At 37.0% G+C, this 23,992-nt stretch overlaps 1 protein-coding gene across 1 annotated transcript in view; it reads right to left on the bottom strand.

The window, feature by feature from the left end:
* The window catches only part of Dnah6 (dynein axonemal heavy chain 6), a 253,675-nt gene that overhangs the window by 138,787 nt on the left and 90,896 nt on the right, over nt 1-23,992 (bottom strand). Inside the window, exons 27-33 of the mRNA XM_076832916.2 lie at nt 15,105-15,230; nt 14,863-15,018; nt 14,427-14,588; nt 10,169-10,306; nt 7,101-7,268; nt 5,154-5,302; nt 3,737-3,844 (exon numbers count right to left, since the gene is read on the bottom strand). Of these exons, the coding sequence (XP_076689031.2) occupies nt 3,737-3,844; nt 5,154-5,302; nt 7,101-7,268; nt 10,169-10,306; nt 14,427-14,588; nt 14,863-15,018; nt 15,105-15,230 (1,007 nt within the window). The remainder of the gene's footprint in view (nt 1-3,736; nt 3,845-5,153; nt 5,303-7,100; nt 7,269-10,168; nt 10,307-14,426; nt 14,589-14,862; nt 15,019-15,104; nt 15,231-23,992) is intronic.

Below are 23,992 nucleotides of genomic sequence, written 5' to 3'. Positions count from 1 at the left end.
AATTAAATCTCTACCTCATATTTTATACCCAAATACACTTGATATACAGTAAAGACCTTACATAAAGTGACAAAAGTATAAGGTGAAAGTATGGAAAAAATGAATTTTGCTATATTGTGGTAAGGAGATCTAAGAAAGACAGGAATTCTACAACTGAAAAAAAAATGTTGATAGAGTGAAAACATAAAACCGAACAGACAAAAAATATATTTATATGAGATTAAAGGCTTTATACATAAACTTAAAGAATGAACCAGAGGCTTGTATTTTTCCAATGTTTTTGTCAGATCAAGGTTATGAGTTCTTACAAGAAAAGAGCACAATAAAAACATGCTTTAAGGATATTAAATGTATAAGGTTGTGGAGGTGAAGGAAGATGGCAGAAGTGAGCTAGGCAGTGAGTCCTGATCTTATCACAACACAGAAAGGAGGCAGTAAAGGAAAAGCAGAATTGAGAGGTAGGTGGCAAAATAAATCCTCTAAGTATCATCATTACAAAGTTTGAGACCTGAAGGGACTGGAAGATAGGTTACCAGAGGAGATAAAAAAAACTCAGAACTTGAACCCAAACTGAAGGGCACCAGAGAGAGAAAGGATGGGGAGTGGACATTCTTTTAAGCTCACTCACTTAAAAACTGTTGAAAAGACCAAATTTAAACTGCAATGGTAATATAGAAGGCTTCTTAAACAGCACAAATAGCTTAAAACCAAATTGTGTAAAGAGTTGGGAGTCTGCAACCAGCTAAGTTCTTAAATCAGCATGGTGTCTTCCCATGCCCAGACAGCTGCAAATTAAAGCAGAGGGAAGCCCCCTGCAGTGGGACCTCTTATAAATCCATCCAGAAGGAACTTCTAGAAGGACCACTACTAGCCATAAATTGCAGAAACCCCCACCCTCTTTCCCTCCCTACACAGCATTCACTCCTTTGCTTGACTAAGACAACAATGAAGCACCTTTGGCCTCCCAAAAAAGGAAAATAGATTCACCAGGCCTCAGCCACTGACAACATGGGGAGGTACTGTGGACACTTGTAGGACCTTGCATCAGATTTAGAAAACATAGAGAATCAATTCCTGCCATTCACAGCTCAGGGCAGCAGAAATGAGAATCCAAGTGAACCACTGGAAACCCTTCAGACAGTACCTCAGAGAGCAACATCAGCCAGGGTAATACCTCTGTACCACAGATCATTCACAGAAAATCCACAACCAGAGTTTCTATGTTCACAGACAGCCACCAGGATCTTCACTACTGCAAAAAGGGTCCAGTAGAGGAGAATAGGTACCCACAACACACACAGGGGCACTTCAGAGGCTGAATTATAAACTATTGCACACAACAGAATCGGCCAATCCACAACACTACACTCTCTGAGCAGTGAGGTGCAGGCCCCGGAGCTGAGAAACCAGAAGCTGCTGGTAGGAGGTTTATAACAACTAGGGAACTGGCTCTTGTGCCCCTGCAACTCAGAAGAGGTTCATTGTTAAAGACTGATGGACATCTGCTAAATGTCCAAACCAGATTCAACAAGAATTTTCTTCACCTTGACATGGTATGCTATAAAGTACTCTAATATCAATTTTGATTATATAAATAACTTCTTAACTCGAATGATAATTGTTAACCCAATTGCCAACATTGTACCCTCAACCCATTTGAATATATTTTATCTAATGGTTTAAAACATCAATTGGAATCAATCTACCTATCTTTGTGTTCCTGGTTCTAGTTTATACCTGCTTCTCTTACCCACTATACTTGTACTATCTGGTACTACCTCAAATAACACCCATTCATCTATTTCTGCTTTCTTGTAAATTGCCCTTTTATTCATTCTCATTCTCTCCCCCACCCCAATCTTTCATGCTCTCTCCTTTTAGTCCTCACTTAAGGTTATAATAAGTTTACCAAATTTAACAACTAATATTTTAACCTGTTCCAGAATTTTATTATAGGTTTATGCCTGAAATTGAGGACTATAGAGAACAATTGCAGCAAGTTTTTGATCTTATAAGGTTGAGTAGAATGAGGCATGGCTCAGAAATCATTATAGTAAATAGGGCTCAGTGGCATCTCTTAAAGTGGGGAGTAGAAGAGGTCCCACATTGAATTAAAAAAAATTAATTCATAAAGTAGTCCTTCACTTAAAAGAAGAAGCCAGAACTATACTGATAGAAGGGTAGACATACAAACAACATAAAAAAGCAAGGGACCAAACCATCCCAAACAACCCAGAATGCCTCAACAACAGACTGTTGACACCACAGCAGAGGAAATGTCAGAGAAGGAATTGAGAAAGTTCAGAGTTAAACTGTTCTATGAGATAAAAGACGACATAATCAGCGAAATCAGAAAATACCAAGAAGTGAAAGATCACTTCAATAAAGAGATAGAGATTCTGAAACAGAACCAAACAGAAAATCTTGAAGGAATTAATAAACCAAATTAAAAATTCAATGTAAACCATCACCAATAAATTAGACCACTTTGAATATATATTTTCAGGCCTTGAAGACAAACTATTCATGAAAATGAAGTAGGTCATAGAGGAAAGATGTTGATATTATGAACAGAATATTCAAGAAATCTAGGATAACATTAAAAGGCCAAATCTAAGATTCACTGGGATAGATGAAGGCTCTGATATATAAACTAAAGGAATGCATAATCTTTTCAATGACATAATATCAGAAAATTTCCAAACTTTAAGAATGAAATGGAAAATCAAATATGGGAGGCATATAGGACTCTAAATATACAAAACCACAACAGATCCACTCCAAGACACATAATCATGACATTATTATGAAACATATCCACTCCAAGACACATTATTATAAAATGTCTCTGGAGGACAATTTGATAAAATCTATTAAAATTAAAAATGTGCAAACCCAGGGAACTTGTTTCTGGGAATATCCCCTAGGCAAATGTGTATGTATTTCTAATTATACACACACACACACACATAAAAAATAATAAACCAAGACAATGAATAACTACAAGAAAAACAGAAAAACTGAATAAATTAACAGAAAAGAAAACATAGTTCAGCAGTGGGTAATATTTATATAGTTAAAAAATTCTGTAAAATATTGGATATTTAGCTCAAGTCACAGTATAATCTAGCCATACAGAGGACGGGTGGAAAGGAAAAAAGTGCATTGCATATCCTCATTTCACTTTAATTACTTAATATCTAAAACTGAAAAATCAAGAAGCAACATAAGCATGGTACTGAGATGTATGAAGGGGAATAACAAAATAAAATTGTTGAAAAATGATTGTATTTAGAAGCAGTAGTTGGCAAAAGGCAGGTAATTGTTTTCAATGAGACTAATTTGCAAAACTATTTTGTTTTTAAGACTATACACATATATAAGTTGAAGAAACATAAAATTAAATAATAAAAAAATGGATAGGAGCAATAAATAATAATTTATGTTAAGACCAAGCCTGATTGTTTTAGGCTAGAAATTTCTCTTAGATAAGAAATTTTACCAAAAGCTAATTTGCACACAGCCTGGTGATCAATATTTTGAAAAAAAGTGATTTGAATAATGCTAAAAGTTGTAAACTTTTATCTTTATTGTAAACTAGTATTTCTTAATTAGTATTAATAAATATCTTCAGAAAAGATGAGAAATTATTAATTTGTTAGAAATAATGAAAACAAGACCATTCTTTTTCTCTATATGGTAGCTATGCTTTATTCTGTGACGTCTAGAAACTTACCTGAACAGAATAGCATCATCTGTTAGAAATTTTGGCAAGTTGGAGTCTCGTAAAGCTCTTATCAAAACCACATCTTCGCTTAGGTCTGGGTTCTCTCTTTTTAAAGACCTAAATTCAAGGAAATATTTCAGGCTATGTTCCAAAAATATGAGATGGAATGTGATTTTCTGGAATTATGGGCCAGGGCTTCTGCTTGTAGAAAGCTGCAGGATGATTCCCATTCTATTTCCAAAATGTATCCATCTCTATTACATCACATGTTAAGTCCTGCACTGGCTACACAGTCTTGAGGAGAATGAGAAGAACATTTTCTCAAATGCCCTTCCCCATTAACCCAGACTTTTATCCAACTTTAGCTTATAGTTCCTTGAATGCATCACCATGACTCTCATCCTTGTTACTTTTTTTTCCTATCTGCCCAGAATGCCCTGCTTTGCTCTTTTTCCCACTCAAACTTACCTTTCAAAACCTAGCCCACTTACTCTATTCTCTAGAAAGTCTTCCATCTTCTGTCTCACACTCTAGTGAACCTGGGGCACAGCCCAATTTTGCCCTTACCACATTGTATAGGTGACTGAATATTTGTAAGTTTTGCCCACTGAACTTTTTGTTCAGTGTATTTGAACTCTTAGTTCCCTAGTCCCTTATTGGCAATCCTGTAAAGAGGATATGTACTGAATCTAGGAGGATAAAAGAAAGAATAGAGGCTAGAAAGGGCAAAAGAGATTTGTGCAAAGCTACAGGATCACACACAACAGGGGCCCTGGATGTTCTGAGCCTGAGTCAGTGAGTCATTCCCAAGAGGAAGGACTAGAAAGACTAGAGTCTCCAAAAGACTCCAGGCAAGTTGGGGATTCCAAATATTGTCATTTCAGGTAGTTATAAAGAGAAAACTTAGGGTTTGAAAATTCCTCATTTTCTTGCCTTGCTAGAAACTAGAATGTAGTCCAATCTTGGATTGCACTGCAAAAACAGAGATAGAATGTATGACATAAACCTGAACTGAAAATAGGATGACAAAATTTCTTTCAACTCTTGGGGATTTTTAAGGCAACACGTATAACTCACCTTAGCATATATGCATATCAAACTATGAGCTTTTTAAGTCTTGTCATCCTGTCTGATGGTATCAAAGGCTTTTGTACACTAAAACCCAATATATGCTATGATTTTAGGGAAAATGAAACTTAGCTGAAGCCTAGTTGGATTCAGGAGAGCAACCATATTGGGACTCAGTGAAGATCTGTCACATATTATGGGAGAGTCACAGGAAGAATGCTGCAAAAGCAGCCACTAACATTTATTAGTCACTTGCTATGGATTAAGTGTTGCTGTAAGAGCCTCCTGTGAGTGACCCACTTAATGCATTTGATTACAGAGTTCGGAAGTTTCACTCTCAATTAATTTGGTTTCTTACCCAGCCATGACCAATACAGACTTCACAGCTCTCATGCCAAAATCATAGTGATCCTGTTGAGAGAGCTGTTCACTGCAAAGCTTATACATCTGGGTCATTTTTCTTGCTAATGTTTTACTGGATTCAAATCCTTCAGAATATAGGATTACCTATAACAGAAAAATTTAACACAATACTTCTTATATTGTATTGATGACAATATATTAGTATGATACCAATATATTAAAAATCAACTTCTTGACTTCATGCCTTTTCATGTTTTTATATTATTTAATAAAGACATGTGAAGATTGAAGGGAAAAGAATTTTCAGGGCCACAAGAAGGAGTCAGGTAGAATATTATAGGTAATAGCAGGAAATTGATTTTCTTTCTCTGTATAAATGAAGATGTGGGCTTGGTGACTTTTAGTTCAAGGAATAGCAGAGTTCAATTTTTGGAAATGTACAAATAGAGGTTGGATGGTATCATAACTCCTGAGTACAAAATCAAGAATTGGACTTCTCTAATCTGTCAAAAAGGCCACCTTGGTGGATAGTACCAGTGATGGCCACTTGTTCTCTTTAGGTTCCCTGGGAATCAAGGGAAGCTACATAAAGATTTGTAGCTTCTCCCTATAAGACTACCTTGCTCCTGAAAAATTTCTGCATCCTTGGTTAAATTAGTTGAATAAAGCCTGACATCTTTGACAGTGGAGGTAGGAATGGACCCTTCTTTTTACCCATAATCTGCCCTAACCACTGCAGAATTTGAAGGATGCATAGATGTCTTACAAGGCCTGTTTTGTTTACTGCTTTTAATTACTGATTTGCAGTGTTTTGCTCACAGGTGATAAAAATGTTTATTGATGACAGACTCTGACTATTCTCAATCTGTAACAAGAGAAGTAACATTCAGAAGATGAGATTTTTAAATTTGCCCCCTCATTACTGACTAACAGCAATAGTACAAAATATGAGATATGAAAAAAATATATTGCACTGGGTTTTAAACCCAGTTTAGTTTCCACCAGGTGGGACAATGAGCAAGAAATAATCATCCATGTCCATAGAGAGAATCAGAGTGAAGCCAACACCCATCTTAACTGCTTCCCCCACCCCACCATGCCTACAAAAGTTATTGAGGATACTGAGTTTTTGAGTTGTAATTCTTGCAATGACAGGACTTGGCATGGTCTATTCTGATGTTAATCAATTACCTTAACTTTATAGAGAATATTTAAAATTATCTGTTATCAAAGGAATTTATTAGCTATAGGAATAATCTGTGTTTTCTAAGAAATTCCATTCTTAAAAGGGTGGTGTCTCCTTATGAAAAGCAGTGCTGAACATAAGGGGCCTCCTGGAGTCTGACAATATTTTGGTTTTGGTGGTCAGACAGATGAATACATGTGTAAGAATTCACTGAGTTTTACCCTTGTGAGCCTGTGCCCTTTATTGCATACAGACCGTACCTTAATCCAAGTTCCTTGAAAAATAAATGATACTTAAGAACATTTATTCTTAGCTAGTATTAAGGAATAAATACCATTGAAATTAGAAATAAAATATGTCTTGTTAGATAAAGGCAGAACAAACAATATCACAATTAATTTATTAGTGATTACTGTTTTCTTACTAATTGTTATAGACTGACAAACCAATCCTTCCATCATATTGATTAATATAGTTTCTACTCAGCATTCCTTGATTCTAACAACAACAAAAAATGCATGAAGGGAAGTGAGAATAATACAGTATTTCAAGAACCATGCCTTACATTTTAATTCCTAGAGATGAACTGATAAAACCACAAATGAACTGGTTAATGAAACTCATGGATTTATTCCAGTTTTAGGGGCCTACTATAATCACAGTAAAAAACAACTACCAAAACCAAACAATCTACAATAAAAGAAATCACGTTGAAAATTTTGCTTCTTAATAATAAAAAAAAAATAGAAAGCTTACCTCTGCAATCAAAGCATAATTTGGAACCATCATTGCCATTGGTCTAAATAGAGCCTTCAAATTATCTGGCAACTCGGTTCTGCCAGCATATCCAGGATTCATTGTGATGAAGGCTGCACAAGTCATAACCAACTTTATTTCTCTTCCCTCAAACATGAATCTAGAGAGCTGTTTAAAAAGAAAGGATAAATTAACCCTTCTCCAGGCATTTGTAAATTCTCACATAATAACTGAGCATGAAACATTCAAGCAAAGACTACTGAATCCTGTTGTTGGGACAACAGGGAGCATTTCTCTTCTGATTCTATTCTACCTACTTCCAATCTCTGGGTTCAGTGTTTCATATTCTCTGCCTCCCTGCCCCTTCCTTGACCAATATGTCTCTTCTTTCCTCGTCCAATCCTAAAATCTTCTAGGCCTCAATATCTTTTGCTTAGACTCTTCAGTTCAACGTTCTCCACTCCCACTTTCTGGTATTTTCCAAGAAATTCTAATCTATTCTTAATCTTTGGTGCCTTTTCACTTTCATTCAACAGCAGAGGCTTATTAAGCACTTATTGTGGATGAGGCTCTAAGTTAGCCATGGAGGCACAGAGCTGAAGGAAACTTGACTCTTGAGAAGCTCTAGGTTTGTTGTGTGCCATCAGACCTAGACAGTATGACAACATGGTGCTAAAAATATTACAGTGGAGGTATGAGCAAAGCCTCCCTTGGGAGAGGCAGTTTGCTTGAGACCTGAAGAATTAAAAAGGACATTTCAGCTACATAAGCAGGAGCAGCCTTTCCTGGAAAAATGAGCAGGAGGAAGAAAGAGCCCTGCATGTTCCAGGAATGACCAGCAATCCACTTTGCTACAAAGTAAAAGTATAGCTAGGTTGGGGCCTGGGCATTTAGAGTCTTGCACACTAAACTGAAGAATTTAGTTTTAGTGCCCTGGTTGAGGGGAAACAGAGGATTCTTGTAAGCAGAGTGACAGGAACAAAGATGGTAGTGGAGAGGTTGGGCAAACTACAGACAGGGAGGCCACTAAGGAACTGTCACTAGCAAGAAGATGAAAGCCAGAATTTGAGAGGTGTAAGTGGGGATGAGAGGCACCTAGTAGGTATAATTAATATAATTTGGTGACATTTTAGACTCTGGGTTGATAACAGACAAATAAGAGGCAAATTCAGGGTTTCTAGTTGGGCCACTGTATGAAGGTGCTATAACAAACATGAGGAATAAGGGAAAGACCAGGGCAGAGCTAGGGCAATGTGTCATTGCCTAGATGAGGCCAATTCTCCTGATGTTAAAAGACTAAATGTGCTATTCAAATCCTCCATCTCTGTGCTTTATTTCTTCTATACCAGGGGATGCACCCCACTCCCAAGTATCTCATCTGGCCACTAGAAATTGAGGACAAGGTTGGTTAATCTCAGAGTCCTCCTACTTTCCCTAATCCTCACATGGTAGCTCTTGAACTGGCAGTGCTTCTATTTTCTCTGGTCATTGCCCCCCATCCAGCTTTGTTTTCAGTTACTCAGCAGGATGATAATGATTTACTGGTTATATCTGAAAGTCCTTGTCATTAATATAGACATCCCCAGAGTATGTCGCAAGGAGGAGGGTGGGTAGATGAAGGAGTTCAGACTTCAGGGTCACATAGATTTAGGTGTGTATCTTAGCATTACGATGTCTACTAAATATTTTTTAACTTTTAATCCTTCTTACCTATAACTTTGAGAAAGTACCATATACTACACAAAAGTTTGGTGTAAAGATGAGATAAATGTAAAGTATACCACAATGACTTTTATCAGTTATTAAAGTATAATTCCTCATTTCTTTTTATTTGTTCTATAATTTGTGTCTTTATAGAGACAGTAACCAAAAACTTAACAACTCTTTATCAGGGACCCTTTTAAAAGATATGAGTGGTTCCCGTTCCAGAGGGGGAGTTGAATGTAAATGTCTCCTGCTCTGTCAGGTAAAACCTTACTTATAGAGCTTGAGGACATCTGAGGCTTTATTGACAGGGGCCTAGGGAATAGTGGGGGACCCTTGAGGGGCTTGAAGGGATTTGGTTTGTAGGGGCTGTGCATCACTGCTGCCTTTCAGTGACTAAAGCTCAGAAGGTCAATACAGAGCATTAGGAGTCTTGGTCTCATCTTTCATTGCAATCAGCTTCCAATACAATATCCCCTTGTTCAGAACATATTCATATGTGCTGAAACAAACTTTAAATAACAAGACTACGACAAACATTCATATGACCCTATACTCCTTAGATTTTCTAGTCCAGTGAGCTCTGGAGAGCCAAGGTCCTCTTGGATTTCCTAGGATTTCTACCCATTTTTCCACCAGCAGTAAGCTAAGCCTGGGGGCTCTAATGAAGGCAGTGAAGTTCATAAGGGGCAATCTTAGAGAAACAGAAACAAGAAGGGCAGGGAGCTGGCTTAGTGGCACATGCCTGTAATCCCACCGGCTTGGTAGGCTGAGGCAGGAGGATCTTGAGTTCAAAGCCAGCCTTGGCAAAAAGCAAAGTGCTAAGCAACTCAGCGAGACCCTGTCTCTAAATAAAATACAAAATAGGGATGGAGATGTGGCTCAGTGGTTGAGTGCCCCTGAGTTCAATCCCCGGTATGCCCCTCCCCGCAAAAAAGGAAGTGAAAGGAGAGAAAAAGAAAGTGGAGAGCAGAGGAACAGGGTGTGAGTATGTGAGGAAGAACTTCACAGGTTCTTAAAGACTCTAAGACATGGAAGACACAAATCTGAAGACTTAAAAAAAAAACCTTAGAAAATTTTATTTATGTAAGCTTTTGTTAGTTTTCAAAGGCACTCTAGGAGGTTGACAGCACGTGACTACTATGGGACTGAGTCTCACAGTCTCTGTATCGTCACAGCACTGATTTTTCTCTGTGTTGCTTGGATGCAGAATTAATTCATCCAATTAAGTCCTTTTGCTGTAGCATTCATCAATTAAACCAGAAATATGAACTAGATAGGCTAAATCTAGAATTTTCCTTCCTCAAATACAACAAGCTGTGTGTTAGCTACAAACTTAAGATAGAGAATTGACCAATCCTTACCTTTGCGGCTTTGGCATTCCTAATGGTGATGAGTTGCTGTGCGATCACTGACAAAACTTCTATGTCTATTCGATTAAATTCATCGAAGCAGCACCAGGCTCCTGACTGGGCCAAACCACTGAAGAAGCGCCCCATCATCTGAAATCAAAATAAAGTCATTCACCTTTGAATTACACAGTTTAATTCCTTCAAAAGCTAAATTTTGAGCTGAAGTATTAAACAGAAGAGGTGTTATCTACAAATAAGCAGTGGTTTTAATAGTGGGCTGTCAGATGTAAGAAGTTTTCTACAAGAAATCTTTTTGCCTCTCTCCAAGCTTTGAATCTAATTTTTACTTTTAAATAACAAAATAATCTGACCAATTTTCTTTCTTTTTAAAAATAATCCTACTCATCTCCACAAATACTGGAGAGGTTCTCAAGACTCTAAGACATGGAGACACAAATTTAAAGACTTAAAAAAACCCTTAGAAAATTTTATTAATGTAAGCTTTTGTTATTTTTCAAAGGCACTCTAGTGGTTGACAGCACATGACTACTACTGAGAAGAAGGCATCACTGCACAGGTTAAAGTACAGGTTCTTGCTTTTTTTCTATAGCAGAATCCTCATGACAGAAGAAAATGAGTATGTACTGCTGCTATCTAAAGCGTACAATTTCTTTGGAGACTTGAATTTTGCATTGATACATGTTGCACTATCCATCTCTTTAAAAACAGAGCTAATGGGTTTTCTGTCTCTTAGGTGTTCAACTGAGCATACACTACCTCACCTTATTCTAATTCCCATAAATTGCAGAAAGACAGATGGATATGTGTGTATCTCTCTACATTTCTGTGTCTATACTCGTATTCGGTTTGACAGAAACATAACAGAAAGGGAAACTAGTAGTATGAAGAGAGTTTTGAAAAAAAATTATTGGAAGATGGAAAATACATGGAAACAGATTACCTAATTGAGAAGGGAAAATTGCAGACCCAAGGCAGAGAGGGAAGAGAACTGCCCTTTAGTGGTACCTACAAGAAACTCCAAACCCAAAATCAGTACATGTAAGGAAATCAGGAACAGGTTTTAGGGTAATCTTTGGAAATTAGCCAAAGATCAACACTTGGAAAAATCAGGATTTTGGGTCCTTTATCTCTCTGTAACAGGACTCTTGAGATTTCAGTACTGACTTTCTTTCACCAAGCTAAAACTCAAGTACTGCCTTCTCTAGAAAAGAGATATGCTTTGGGGAGTTACTGGGAGAAGACATTATCTAGAGAGATAAAGGAAGAAGAGACAGGAAAGAAAGATAAATTCAAATTTCTATTTTAGTTATTGAAATTCAAAGATAATAAAGAAAAGACAGCTCCATCCAAGGGTAAACTCCATTGAAATATACATCTTTGAAAGAAAAATTTTTATTTGACACTTAATAGGGGGACTGCTGTGACAATTTGCATAAACTGAGGAAGCATGCTGTCCACACATCCTATACTTCTACAATACTCACAATAGCTCCTTCATTCAGAGAAGGACATTTTGAGTAAACAAGCTACCCACACTAGTCCAAGCCATACTTCTGAACTGAAAAGTGAAGAACAACAGACAATTGAGAGAAATCAATTTCAAGAAAAAGAAGGAATGAGAAGGATGAACTGAATGAGCAATGCTGGTAAAAATGGAGGTAATTTATGGAACAGAACAGAATATTGAAAACTCATATGGCATCCTTGAGATCTGAGAGGAAACTGTACTTTAGAGCATAAAATCGTATGCTCTAAAAACAAATTTTTCAAAGATTGGACATAGTTCTTGAATATTAATAATACTATAGCCATGATAAAAAAATAAATGGAGAATTAAATGGGTGCACAGAATGGTAGAATGGATAGTACTAATGATCAGGTTGGTATTCTAGACAACAAAATTGAAGAACTCTTCTATAAGAGTGGAGACCACTCCAGGGCAATGGTCTTTGTATGTGAGATTATGCTTACTTCCTGGAGTACATAAAGATTTCTCAAGGAATATTTGTGAATGGACAGTTTTAAAGGAAGTAAAAGAGAAAATTCTAGATCTTTATCTTTGATATAGACTCTTTGCTATAATGTATCTCTTGAGAACATGGCTGTGTTCACACTGGTTCTTCATTTCTATCTGTCCTCCACAAAAGGTCCTCTTTCCTTCACTCCTGTTTGTGTAGTTTGTGCCTAGGAGAGGAGGAAAGCGAGGTTTTGAAATTCAGCCTCCTTATGGCTGTATTCACTAAGTCAAGTGCCACATGTGCAAAGACCCAATGGGTCCTAGTAGCTTCCATGCTCTCATTCATACTAAATCTTATTCTGGAATACTGCCCCAGAATGTGAAAACCTCCAGCCTGTAAAACAAAGGAAAAATTCCAAATAGTAATTTTGAACAAAGGAACATTTCCACTGACTGACTGGGAAATAAACACTTTTGCAAGTCAGGCAGTTTCCAATTCTTCTCTTCCCATGTAAAGGACTCAGTGCTTATAAGTGAAAGCCAGAAACACACCTATAGTCAAACACAAATGGGCATATTATTTATTTCAACAAGTGAGATCACACGTTACGGGGAACCTTGGAAACCATGAGGGAACTGTGGGTTGTCTTAGTAAAGGAGCCTTGGGAGGAGTTATAGGATTTGGGTTTATATTAGGAAATTTGGGGGAACATTTAATAATAAAAATTTGGGGCTGTATATTAGTTTTCTAGGACTGCTGGGACAATTTGCATAAACTGGGTGGTGAAAGCTCCAGAAATCTATTCTTTTACAGTTCTGGGAGCTACATACTTGAACCCAAAGCATTGGCAAAGCCACATTCACTACAAAAGCTCGGGGGAAGACATTTCCTTGACTCTAGATTCTAGGACTTGCAGGTGATCCTTGGCATTCCTTGGCTTGCACTGCGTCACTCTAATCTATGCCTCTGTGTACCTTCACATGGTGTTCCTCTTTCTGTGTGACCACTGCCACATTTGCCTCTTCTCATAAGGACACTAGTTCATCCAGTTCCAGTAGGATCCCATTTTAACTAGATTACCTCTCTGAAGATTTCTATCCCCAAATCAGGTAATGTTCACACATGCAAGGTGTTAGGACTTGAACATCTTTTAGGAAGACACAAATCAATCCACACCACTCTGAATTAGGTGCTGGTAGAAAGCAGAAACAATTCTATAATGCATACCCTAATAATACTTGTCTATCAGGCTGCAGGACAGCCTGCCTGAAGCTGTCAGTGGTAAAGATGTAGCAGTTACGCTGGTTGTCAGGGAGAAGGAGATGTTAAGCCCGAGGATTCATACGCATACTAAAGTTAGAAAGACACTGTTCTAAAACGAAGCAGAGAGAGTAGAATAGAAATGAAAAAACAATCTATTAGCCCTGATACTTGGAATGCTTTCTTTGAATGGCAGAGGTTTCATGATGGTGTGTTGGCTCTTTTCTATGGGTTTAATATTCTGTTAAATTCCGTGATGAACAATCCTTGATTGTGCTGTGCTAAGGGTTTACATTTTTATATTCAACCCCTAGACAAAACAAAGACAACATAACTATAGTTTTAAAATAGTATGTAAATTTCATCAGCCTTGGAAGTGAAAAGAAATGTGAAAGTGGAACAGAAAGTTGGCAGGTTGCATTGAACAAAGTCTTATTTAATGAGCTGGCAGATCATGTTCACCACTAATGTATTGAAAATACAGAAATAAATTTATGTTTTAAAAGCAACTATCAGAAGAAGTGAAAACAAGTAAGGATTCCTGTAAGTCAAAAAGTTTTTTTCAGCAGTATGCAAAACCCAAGTGTTCTTATAATAACACTAAGGTGTTATTTGCCTTTTCCAATCTCCTTCTCTCATCAGAGTAGAAAAGCATCACTGATATGATTTCAGTTTTTACACTGTAAATTACCATTAAGAAACCATTCTTCATCAAGTTTTGATATAATTTCAAATAATATTGACAATTTACCTAAAACATTATTAAAATATTTGTCTCTTTAAACAATACATCTCTATGTCAGGCTAGATTTTCTTAAAATATTACAAGCAAAATAACATAATGCGATAGTCTGAATGTAGATTGATTCTTCTTCCTTGTTCTCTTTTTTTCACTTTTAACCATTCTTTGCCCTGCTTCATTTCTGTTATTTGACATAACCTCATTGTTTCCTTGTTTTGTTATGTTGTGTTGCAAATATTGAAAGCCACACGAAACACTTAACGTTAGTATTCAGATAAGGGAAATGTACCTTGTAGTCCAAACCATCAGAACAGTTAAAGACCACACACTGGATGGCAAGAGCTTTTGCTAGGTCTTTGGTGGTCTCTGTTTTTCCAGTGCCAGCAGGACCAGCTGGTGCACCTCCTAGGTCAAGCTGCAAAGCCCCCATGAGGCAAAGATAGCAGCGATCCTGAAGAAATTAATAAATTGTCATCATTGAAGGGAATTGACTTTAGCTACAAATTTATGTCATTTCCTTTCTATAGAAGGGCCACTGGTTTCCATGTAGGGTTTGATACAATTGAAGTATACTCAATGGTCCATGTACATAATTAAAGTATATAAATATCTGCTCTACAAAGATGTATCACAGCAAATTCCTTTAAAATTGTTAGATGAAACTTCTCATTGTTTTGATAAAAAAGCACTTGTATCAATATTAACCTAAGTGATCAGTCACTCACCGTGAGAGGAGTAATAACCAATCTTGGGCATGCTCCCAAATATTCATAGCCATAAGTGTACTGAGATAGTGCCATTCTAGCCACACAATTGTCTATGTCTACATCCCAATAATAGCGCAGTTGTCTCTGCCAGTCAAAGGATTCAACTTTGTCTACCTACATAAGTGATTATAGATGAAATGTATATTAGACACAATAATTTCAGGAAGAAGTATGTGATCTTACTTAAATGAAACATTTACCTTGGCGTTAACAAGCTCAGTGACTATATCTCTTGCATGCACATCAATAGTAATCAATGCAGTTATGATATTTCTGTGCAATTTAGGTAGACTGCCTCGAACTACTATAGCCAGGGCATTTAATCTCTACAAATTAAAAAAAAAAGTCATTGTCATAGTGAATTTTCAACATTAGCTTGCATACACATATTTTTACTATTAAAGTTACACATTTTCTAAAATCATCTAGTTTTAAAAATTTATAGTTCTTTGACCAAACAATGCATTAACTCATTTAATTTCCATAAGACTTCTGTGAAGTATAAACTGTCTTTACTCCCATTTTACATTTGAGGAAACAGAAAGAGAGTAAAGCTACTTGATGACAGTCAAACAGTTATGAAGTAGCAAAATGAAACTTGAATAGACATTTGCTTCAAGGAACGTGAGACCATACTCTTAACTACTATGATATCTCGAAGGAAGACAGTTCTGTCTAAAAATTGGATGTAGTTAAAGGTAATGCTCTTCATTTTCAGGGACAGTTTTTTTTTTATTGATAATCAGGACACCTAAGCATTTTAATCAGGCCAATGGATGATTAAATAAAAACAGTTTTTGAAAATTTTAGCTCCTGATTCTCACCTAAGTTGTTAAACTGTTTACAAAGAAGAGTGGTGCCGCTGAAGGTCTTGCACAGCTGGTTTGAATTTTCACTCACAACCCTAATCAGATGCCACCACTGCATAGAGGTTAATGGAGTTTTCTCTGGTGGGTCATTTCCCCTTCCTACAGCTCTGGAGATGAAATTTCACTGAGGACATTCATGAGAGTAATTTCTCTTATTTCAAGAAAGTTTTTCTCTCCTTTTTTTGTTTTAAGAGTGAATCTTAAAAACTGCAATATTGCTTGGAAATGTAATTGAATTTGGGTTAAAGATTAGGTCTAGGTCCTTGTAAGATATATAGTTTGCAAATGTTTTTTTCCTGTTATCTAGGTTGCCTTCTCACTCTGAAGTGTTTCCTTTGCCACAAAAAGCTCTTTTGTCTGTTTGTTGATGCCATCCCACTCGTTACCTATGCTTTTGTTATTGTGTCCAACAAATAAAGGCCAAGGCCCATGCCTTGAAGCTTTTTCCCTGTTTTCTACTATGAGTTTGACAGTTTCAGGTCTTACATTTAAATCTTTAATCCACTATGAGTGGACTTAAAAGTTAGCATATTACAGTGATGCATTCATATCAATGTTTATAGCTCAATTCACAATAGCTGAACTATGGAACCAACCTAGATGTCCTTCCACAGATAAGTAGATAAAGAAATTGTGGTATATAAACAAAAATGGAATATTACTCAGTCTTAAAGAAGAATGAAGAAGAAATGTTTGGGTTCCAAGATGGTGAAGTAGAAAAGAACCCATTACTGGAGTGACTCCCAGTGAGTGGTAGGATGTTTTCCCTCACAGGGGCTCCCATTCATGAATTTAAGCTTCATGGAGCATGTGTCAGGATTTTAAACAGCAGTTTGTTGCAAGCCCAGCCCAGGACGCGGGGAAACCAGAGTTGCTCTTTGCCACGAATGCCGGCCAGCAGCGCGGCGATGGGACCCCCGGCAGACGGGCAGACTTTGAGCACTGAGGATTTCTGGCAGCACAGAGACGCAGGGTTACCGATCCTTCAGGGCTGGTGCGGGCCAGACTGTGACCCACAACACTGCAGAGCACCAGACCAAGGACCGAATTCTGGACGTAGGGTAGGAACAGCCCAGTTCCCTCCACCTCACAGGACACCCTGATGTGGAAATGGGTGCTTGCCATCTTGGAAAATCTACCTCATCAACTTTTGGCGGGTGTAGCTGACGGCACGATGGGCATCTAAACAGGTGTGTGATTCGCAGCCCCCCCCCAAGCAGCTGTGATACCTCAAAACCTTTCTCACCAGCTCTCCGGGGGAATATGACAGAAGAGATTGCAGGTTTCCAACTCCCCCTCTCCACATCTGTGATGACTTGGTGACTACTCAACACAGAGATAGCGCTCAGTAGATAGAAGCGCTGGGCGGCCAGGGTGCCACCCACCCAGAGTGAACCCAGGGCTTCCGACAAGAGACCCATCAATTGGGGCCTGGTGGGCAGAAGAGGGGAGGGGGATAGAGATTGGAAGCAACCCAAAGAGACCAGGATTGGAGAGGCACCTGGCAGGTGAGAGAGAGCTGCTTCACACAGATTGCTTCCACCACCCTGAGGGCAGAGACCCTACCTGGAGTGCACAACGCCACCTACTGGAAGAGAAGAAAACAGAATTCTAACAGTGCATTTTCCCCCTTGTTTCCTTCTTTCCTTTTTTTTTTTTTTTTTTTATCTTTTTCTTCTCTATTTTCCTCTTTTTTTCATTCCTTTCTCTCTCTCTCTCTCCTCCCCCTTTTTTTCTTCTTTTCTTTTTACTTTTCTTCCTCATTCTCTTCCTCTCTCAATCTCCCAAGTGTTACTATTTCTATTACGTATAATTTACTAAATGCAAATAGGTGTTTGTTTCTATGCTTTTATTGTCCTCCCACATACTTAACTACCGTAAAATATCTCCTGTCTATTCTCCTGCTAATAACTTCCTTCATTAGAGTTATCCTCCAAAGTAGCTAACATATATTAACCCCATACCCTCTCATCTTTCCCCCTTAACATAACATCCTACGCCCGACCCTCAGTTCTCTATACGCCACCAGAAACTATGCCTTTTATGAAACTAATGAGTATATTTTAAATTATAATTGAATCCAACATCTCTAAACATAGAGACTAACGATAAATGTATTAATGACAGAAACTAGCTCATAGATGATGTATAGTTGATATTGGGAACAGTTTACATTGTCTCCCATCACAAAAGAGAGATCTTGGAACTATATGAGAGCAATACAAATCTATAGGGGAAAAAACAATAACACAAAAGTCACACAGACCTGGAAAGAAACGTGAACAACATGAAAAGGCAAGAAAAGAAAGGACCACAAACAATGCAGGGCAATTCAACATTAGAGGAGGTAACATCTACAGAAGAAAGAATGTCAGATAAAGATTTCAGGATATATATGGTTCAGATGATCTGGAGTCTCAAGGAAGACATTAGACAGCAAATGCAGACAATGAAGGATCACTTTGACAATGAATTACATAAACAAGTCTAAGAAGCAAAAGATCAACTCTACAGGGAGATAGAGGTTATACAAAAAAAACAAACAGAAATCCTGGAAATGAAGGAAATAATAAACCAAATTAAAATCTCAAATGAGAGTATCACCAGAAGAGTAGAACACTTAGAAGACAGAACATCAGTCAACGAAGACAAAGTATATCATCTCGAAAAGAGTGTAGACAGCACAAAAAGACTGATAAGAAATCATGAGCAGAACATTCAAGAAATATGGGATAGTATAAAAAGACCAAATTTAAGAGCTATTGGGATAGAGGAAGGTATAGAGGTCCAAACCAAAGGAATGAGCAATCTGTTCAATGAAATAATTTTAGAAAACTTTCTAGACATGAAGAATGAAATGGAAATCCAAATCCTAGAAGCCTACAGGATGCCGAATGTACAAAACCACAGAGACCCACACCAAGACACATTATAATAAAAATGTCCAACATACAGAACAAGGAGAGAATTTTAAAAGCCACAAGAGAAAGTAAGCAGATTACATTTAGGGGTAAACCTATGAGGTTAACGGCTGATCTTTCAACACAGATCTGAAAGCTAGAAGATCCTGGAACAACATATTTCAAATGCTGAAAGATAATGTGTTCCAACCAAGAATCTTGTATCCAGCAAAATTAAGCTTCACGTTTGAAGATGAAATAAAAACCTTTCATGATAAACAAAAGTTAAAAAGAATTTGCATCTAGAAAACTGGCGCTTCGAAACATCCTTGGCAAAACATTACATGAAGAAGAAATGAAAAATAACAATGAAAACCAACAGTGGGAAAAACTAATCAAAGAGGAAAAAACAAATCAATTTAAATAACAAAAATAAACAAATATGGCTGGAAATACAAACCATATCTCAATAGTGACCCTAAATGTTAATGGCTTAAACTCACCAATCAAAAGATATAGGCTAGTAGACTAGATGAAAAAAAAAATTCAACAATATGCTGCCTATAGGAGACTCATCTGATAGGAAAAGACATACAGGGACTGAAGGTGAAAGGTAAAAGGTGAAAGGTACACTCACATGGACCTTGGAAGCAAGCAGGGGTGTCCATACTCACATCAAATAAAATAGACTTCAATCCAAAGTTAATCAAAAGGGATAAAGAAGGACACTACATACTGCTCAAGGGAACCATACACCACCAAGACATAACAATCATTAATATATATGCCCCAAACAATGGTGCAGCTATGTTCATCAAACAAACTCTTCTCAAGTTCAAGAATCAAATAGACCACAACACAATAATCATGAGTGATTTTAACACCCCTTTCTCACCACTGGACAGATCTTCCAAACAAAAGTTGAATAAAGAAACTATAGAACTCAATAACACAATTAATAACTTAGACTTAATTGACATATATAGAATATATCAACTAACGTCAAGCAGATACACTTTTTTTCTCAATAGCACATGGATCCTTCTTAAAAACAGACCATATATTATGCAACAGGGCAACTCTTAGCAAATACCAAGGAGTAGAGATACTACCATGCATTTTATCTGATCATAATGGAATGAAATTGGAAATCAACGATAAAAAGGAAGAAAAATTCCTACATCACATGGAGAATGAACAATATGCTACTGATTGAACAAAGGGTTACAGAAGACATCAAGGAGGAAATTAAAAAATTCTTAGAGGTAAATGAAAACACAGACACAACATATTGAAATCTCTGGGACACTATGAAAGCAGTAGTAAGAAGAAAACTCATTGCATGGAGTTCATTCCTTAAAAGAAGAAAAAGCCAAATAAATGACCTCACACTACATCTCAAAGCCCTAGAAAAAGAAGAACAAATCAGCAGCAAATGCAGAAGGCAAGAAATAATTAAAACTAGAGCTGAAATCAATGAAATTGAAACAAAAGAAACAATTGAAAAAAATTGACAAAATTAAAAGTTGGTTCTTTGAAAAAATAAATAAGATTGACAGACCCTTAGTCATGCTAATGAAGAGAAGAGAGAGAACCCAAATTACTAGCATATGGGATGAAAAAGGCAATATCACAACAGACACTACAGAGATACAGAAGATAATTAGAAATTATTTTGAAACCTTATACTCTAGTAAAATAGAAGATAATGAAGCCATCGATAAATTTATATGCTCTGCCCAGATTGGTTCAAGAAGATATACACAACTTAAACAGACCAATATCAAGTGAGGAAATAGAAGAAGCCATCAAAAGACTACCAACCAAGAAAAGCCCAGGACCAGATGGATATACAGCCGAGTTTCACAAGACCTTTAAAGAAGAATTAATACCAATACTCTTCATTCTATTTCAGGAAATAGAAAAAGAGGGAGAACTTCCAAATTCATTCTATGAGGCCAATATCACCCTGATTCCAAAACCAGACAAAGATATCTCAAAGAAAGAAAACTTCAGACCAATTTCTCTAATGAATATAGATGCAAAAATCCTCAATAAAATTCTGGCAAATTGGATACAAAAACATATCAAAAAAATCGTGCACCATGATCAAGTGGGATTCATCCCTGAGAGTCAAGGCTGGATCAACATATGGAAATCAATAAATGTAATTCATCATATCAATAGACTTAAAGATAAGAACCATATGATCATCTCGATAGACACAGAAAAAGCATTTGACAAAATACAGCATCCCTTTATGTTCAAAACACTAGAAAAACTAGGGATAACAAGAACTTACCTCAACATGGTAAAAGCCATCTACACTAAGCCTCAGGGCAGCATCATTCTAAATGGAGAAAAACTAAAGGCATTCCCTCTAAAATCTGGAACAAGACAGGGATGTCCTCTCTCACCACTTCTATTCAACATAGTTCTTTAAGCACTGGCCAGAGCAATTAGACAAAATGAAAGAAATTAAAGGACTAAACTCTAGGAAAAGAAGAACTTAAACTAACACTATTTGCTGATGATATGATTCTAGACCTAGAAGACCCAAGAAACTTCTAGAACTAGTAAATGAATTCAGCAAAGTGGCAAGATATAAAATCAACACCCATAAGTCAAAGGCATTTCTGTATATCAGTGACAAATCCTCTGAAAAGGAAATGAGGAAAACTACCCCATTCACAATATCCTCAAAAAAAAATACTTGGGAATCAACAAGAGAGATGAAAGATCTATACAATAAAAACTATAGAACCCTAAAGAGAGAAATAGAAGAAGACTTTAGAAGATGGAAAGATCTACCTTGCTCATGGATAGGCAGAATTAATATTATTAAAATAACCATACTACCAAAAGCACTATACAGGTTCAATGCAATTCCAATCAAAATCCCAACGGCATTACTCATAGAAATAGAAAAAGCAATCATGACATTTATCTGAAAAAATAAGAGACCCAGAATAGTTAAAGCAATTCTAAGTAGGAAGAGTGAAACAGGTGGTATCGCTATACCAGACCTTAAACTATACTACAGAACAACAGGAACAAAAGCAGCATGGTAGTGGTACCAAAACAGGCTGGTAGACCAATTGTTACAGTATAGACGACACAGGACTAATCCACAAAATTACAACTACCTTATATTAGACAAAGGTGCCAAAAGCATGCACTAGAGAAAGGATAGCATCTTCAACAAATGTTGCTGGGAAAACTGGAAATCCAGATGCAACAAAATGAAATTGAATCCCTATCTCCCACCATGCACAAAAGTTAACTCAAAATGGATCAAGAATCTAGGAATTAAACCAGAGACCCTGTGTCTAATAGAAGAAAAATAGGCCCTAATCTCCATCATGTGGGATTAGGCCCCAACTTCGTTAATAAGACACCTATAGCCAAGAATTAAAACCAAGAATCAACAAATTGGATGGATTCAAACTAAAAAGTTTTTTCTCAGCAAAAGAAATAATACGTGAGGTGAATAGGGAGCCTACATCCTGGGAACAAATTTTTACCCCTCACACATCAGATAGAGCTCTAATCTCTAGGGTATATAAAGAACTCAAGAAGATAAGCACCAAAAAAACAAATAATCCAATCAATAAATGAGCCAAGGACCTGAACAGACACTTCTCAGAAGAGGATATATAATCAATCAACAAATATACAAAAAAATGCTCATCATCTCTAGCAATCAGAGAAATGAAAATTAAAACTACTCTAAGATACCATTCTCACTCCAGTAAGAGTGGCAGCCATTATGAAGACAAACAACAACAAGTGCTGGTGAGGATGCGGGGGAAAAGGTACACTCATACACTGATGGTAGGACTGCAAATTGGTACAGCCAATTTGGAAAGCAGTATGGAGATTCTTTGGAAAGCTGGGAATGGAACCACCATTTGACCCAGCTATTCCTCTTCTTGGACTCTATCTATAAAAACAGCATACTACAGGGACACAGCCACATCAATGTTTATAGCAGCACAATTCACAATAGCTAAACTGTGGAGTCAACCTAGATGTCCTTCAATGGATGAATGGATAAAAAAATGTGGCATTTATACACAATGGAATATTACTCAGCACTAAAAAAGAATAAGATCATGGCATTTGTAGGGAAATGGATGGCATTAGAGCAGATTATGCTAAGTGAAGTTAGCCAATCCCCAAAAAACAAATGTCTTCTCTGATATAAGAGGGATGACTCAAAATGAGGTAGGGAGGGAGAGCATGGGAGGAAGATTACCTCTAGATAGGGAAGAGGGGTGAGAGGGAAAAGGAGGGAGAAGGGGAATAGCATGGATGGTGAAAGGAGACCCTTATCGTTATACAAAATATATGTATGAAGATGTGAATTTGGTGTTAACGTATCTTATATACAGAGATATGATAAATTGTGGTATAAAGGTGTATTAAGAATTGTAATGCAAAATAATAATAATAAGAGAGCTCATGTATAATGGCAAAAAAAGAAACGTTTGTTTGGTTAAGGCAAAATCCACCCTCCTTTCTAGGTGTGCAGATGGACATTGAAGAAAAGGGCGATAGCCCTTGGAACTCTCTTCTCAATTCCCATCCTGCAAATGGTGATTCAAGGGCACCTTTCAGTGTCCAGGACTGTGAAGGTCACACAGGAGCAGCTTGCTCCTGTGTCTCAGCAGCAGTATTGGTGAAATTACCCACCATGTCGACCCACTCTATTTGTTGAATGATTGAACCACAGCTACTTTAGGCCTATGCAAGATTAACTGGACCATAAATATTTTCCTGATGATAGTATATGCAGGTGTAATCAAGAGCCAACCATCTGTTTTGCTTATAATAAACTACCTCTGCAAGTAAAACTAAAACAAAAACAAAAAGAAGAATGAAATTATGGCATCTGCCAGTAAATGGATGGAACTGAAGATTATTATGCTAAGTGAAATAAGTCAATCCCTAAGAACCAAAGGTCAAATGTTTTCTTTGATATGCAGATGCTAATTTACAATAAAGGAAGGGAAGAATAGAGGTACTTTGTATTAGGAAGAGTGGAATGAAGGAGGGAAGGGTTATGAGGGTAGGAATGATAATAGAATGAATTAGATATTATTACCCTATGTGCATATATGATTTTTTTTGTTTTCTATGATATTTTTATTAGTTCTAATCAGTTATACATGATAGTAGAAAGCTCTTCAATTCATGTATATACAAACAGAGCACAATTTTTCACTTCTCTTGTTGTACATGAAGTATGTGAAGTACCATTCGTGCAATAATACATGTACCTAGGGTAATGATGTCAGTCTCATTACACCATCTTTC

Source organism: Callospermophilus lateralis, chromosome 14, assembly GCF_048772815.1.
Source record: "Callospermophilus lateralis isolate mCalLat2 chromosome 14, mCalLat2.hap1, whole genome shotgun sequence".
In the NCBI taxonomy this organism is placed as follows: Eukaryota; Metazoa; Chordata; class Mammalia; order Rodentia; family Sciuridae; genus Callospermophilus; species Callospermophilus lateralis.
This window is presented reverse-complemented; position numbering and strand designations above follow the sequence as displayed.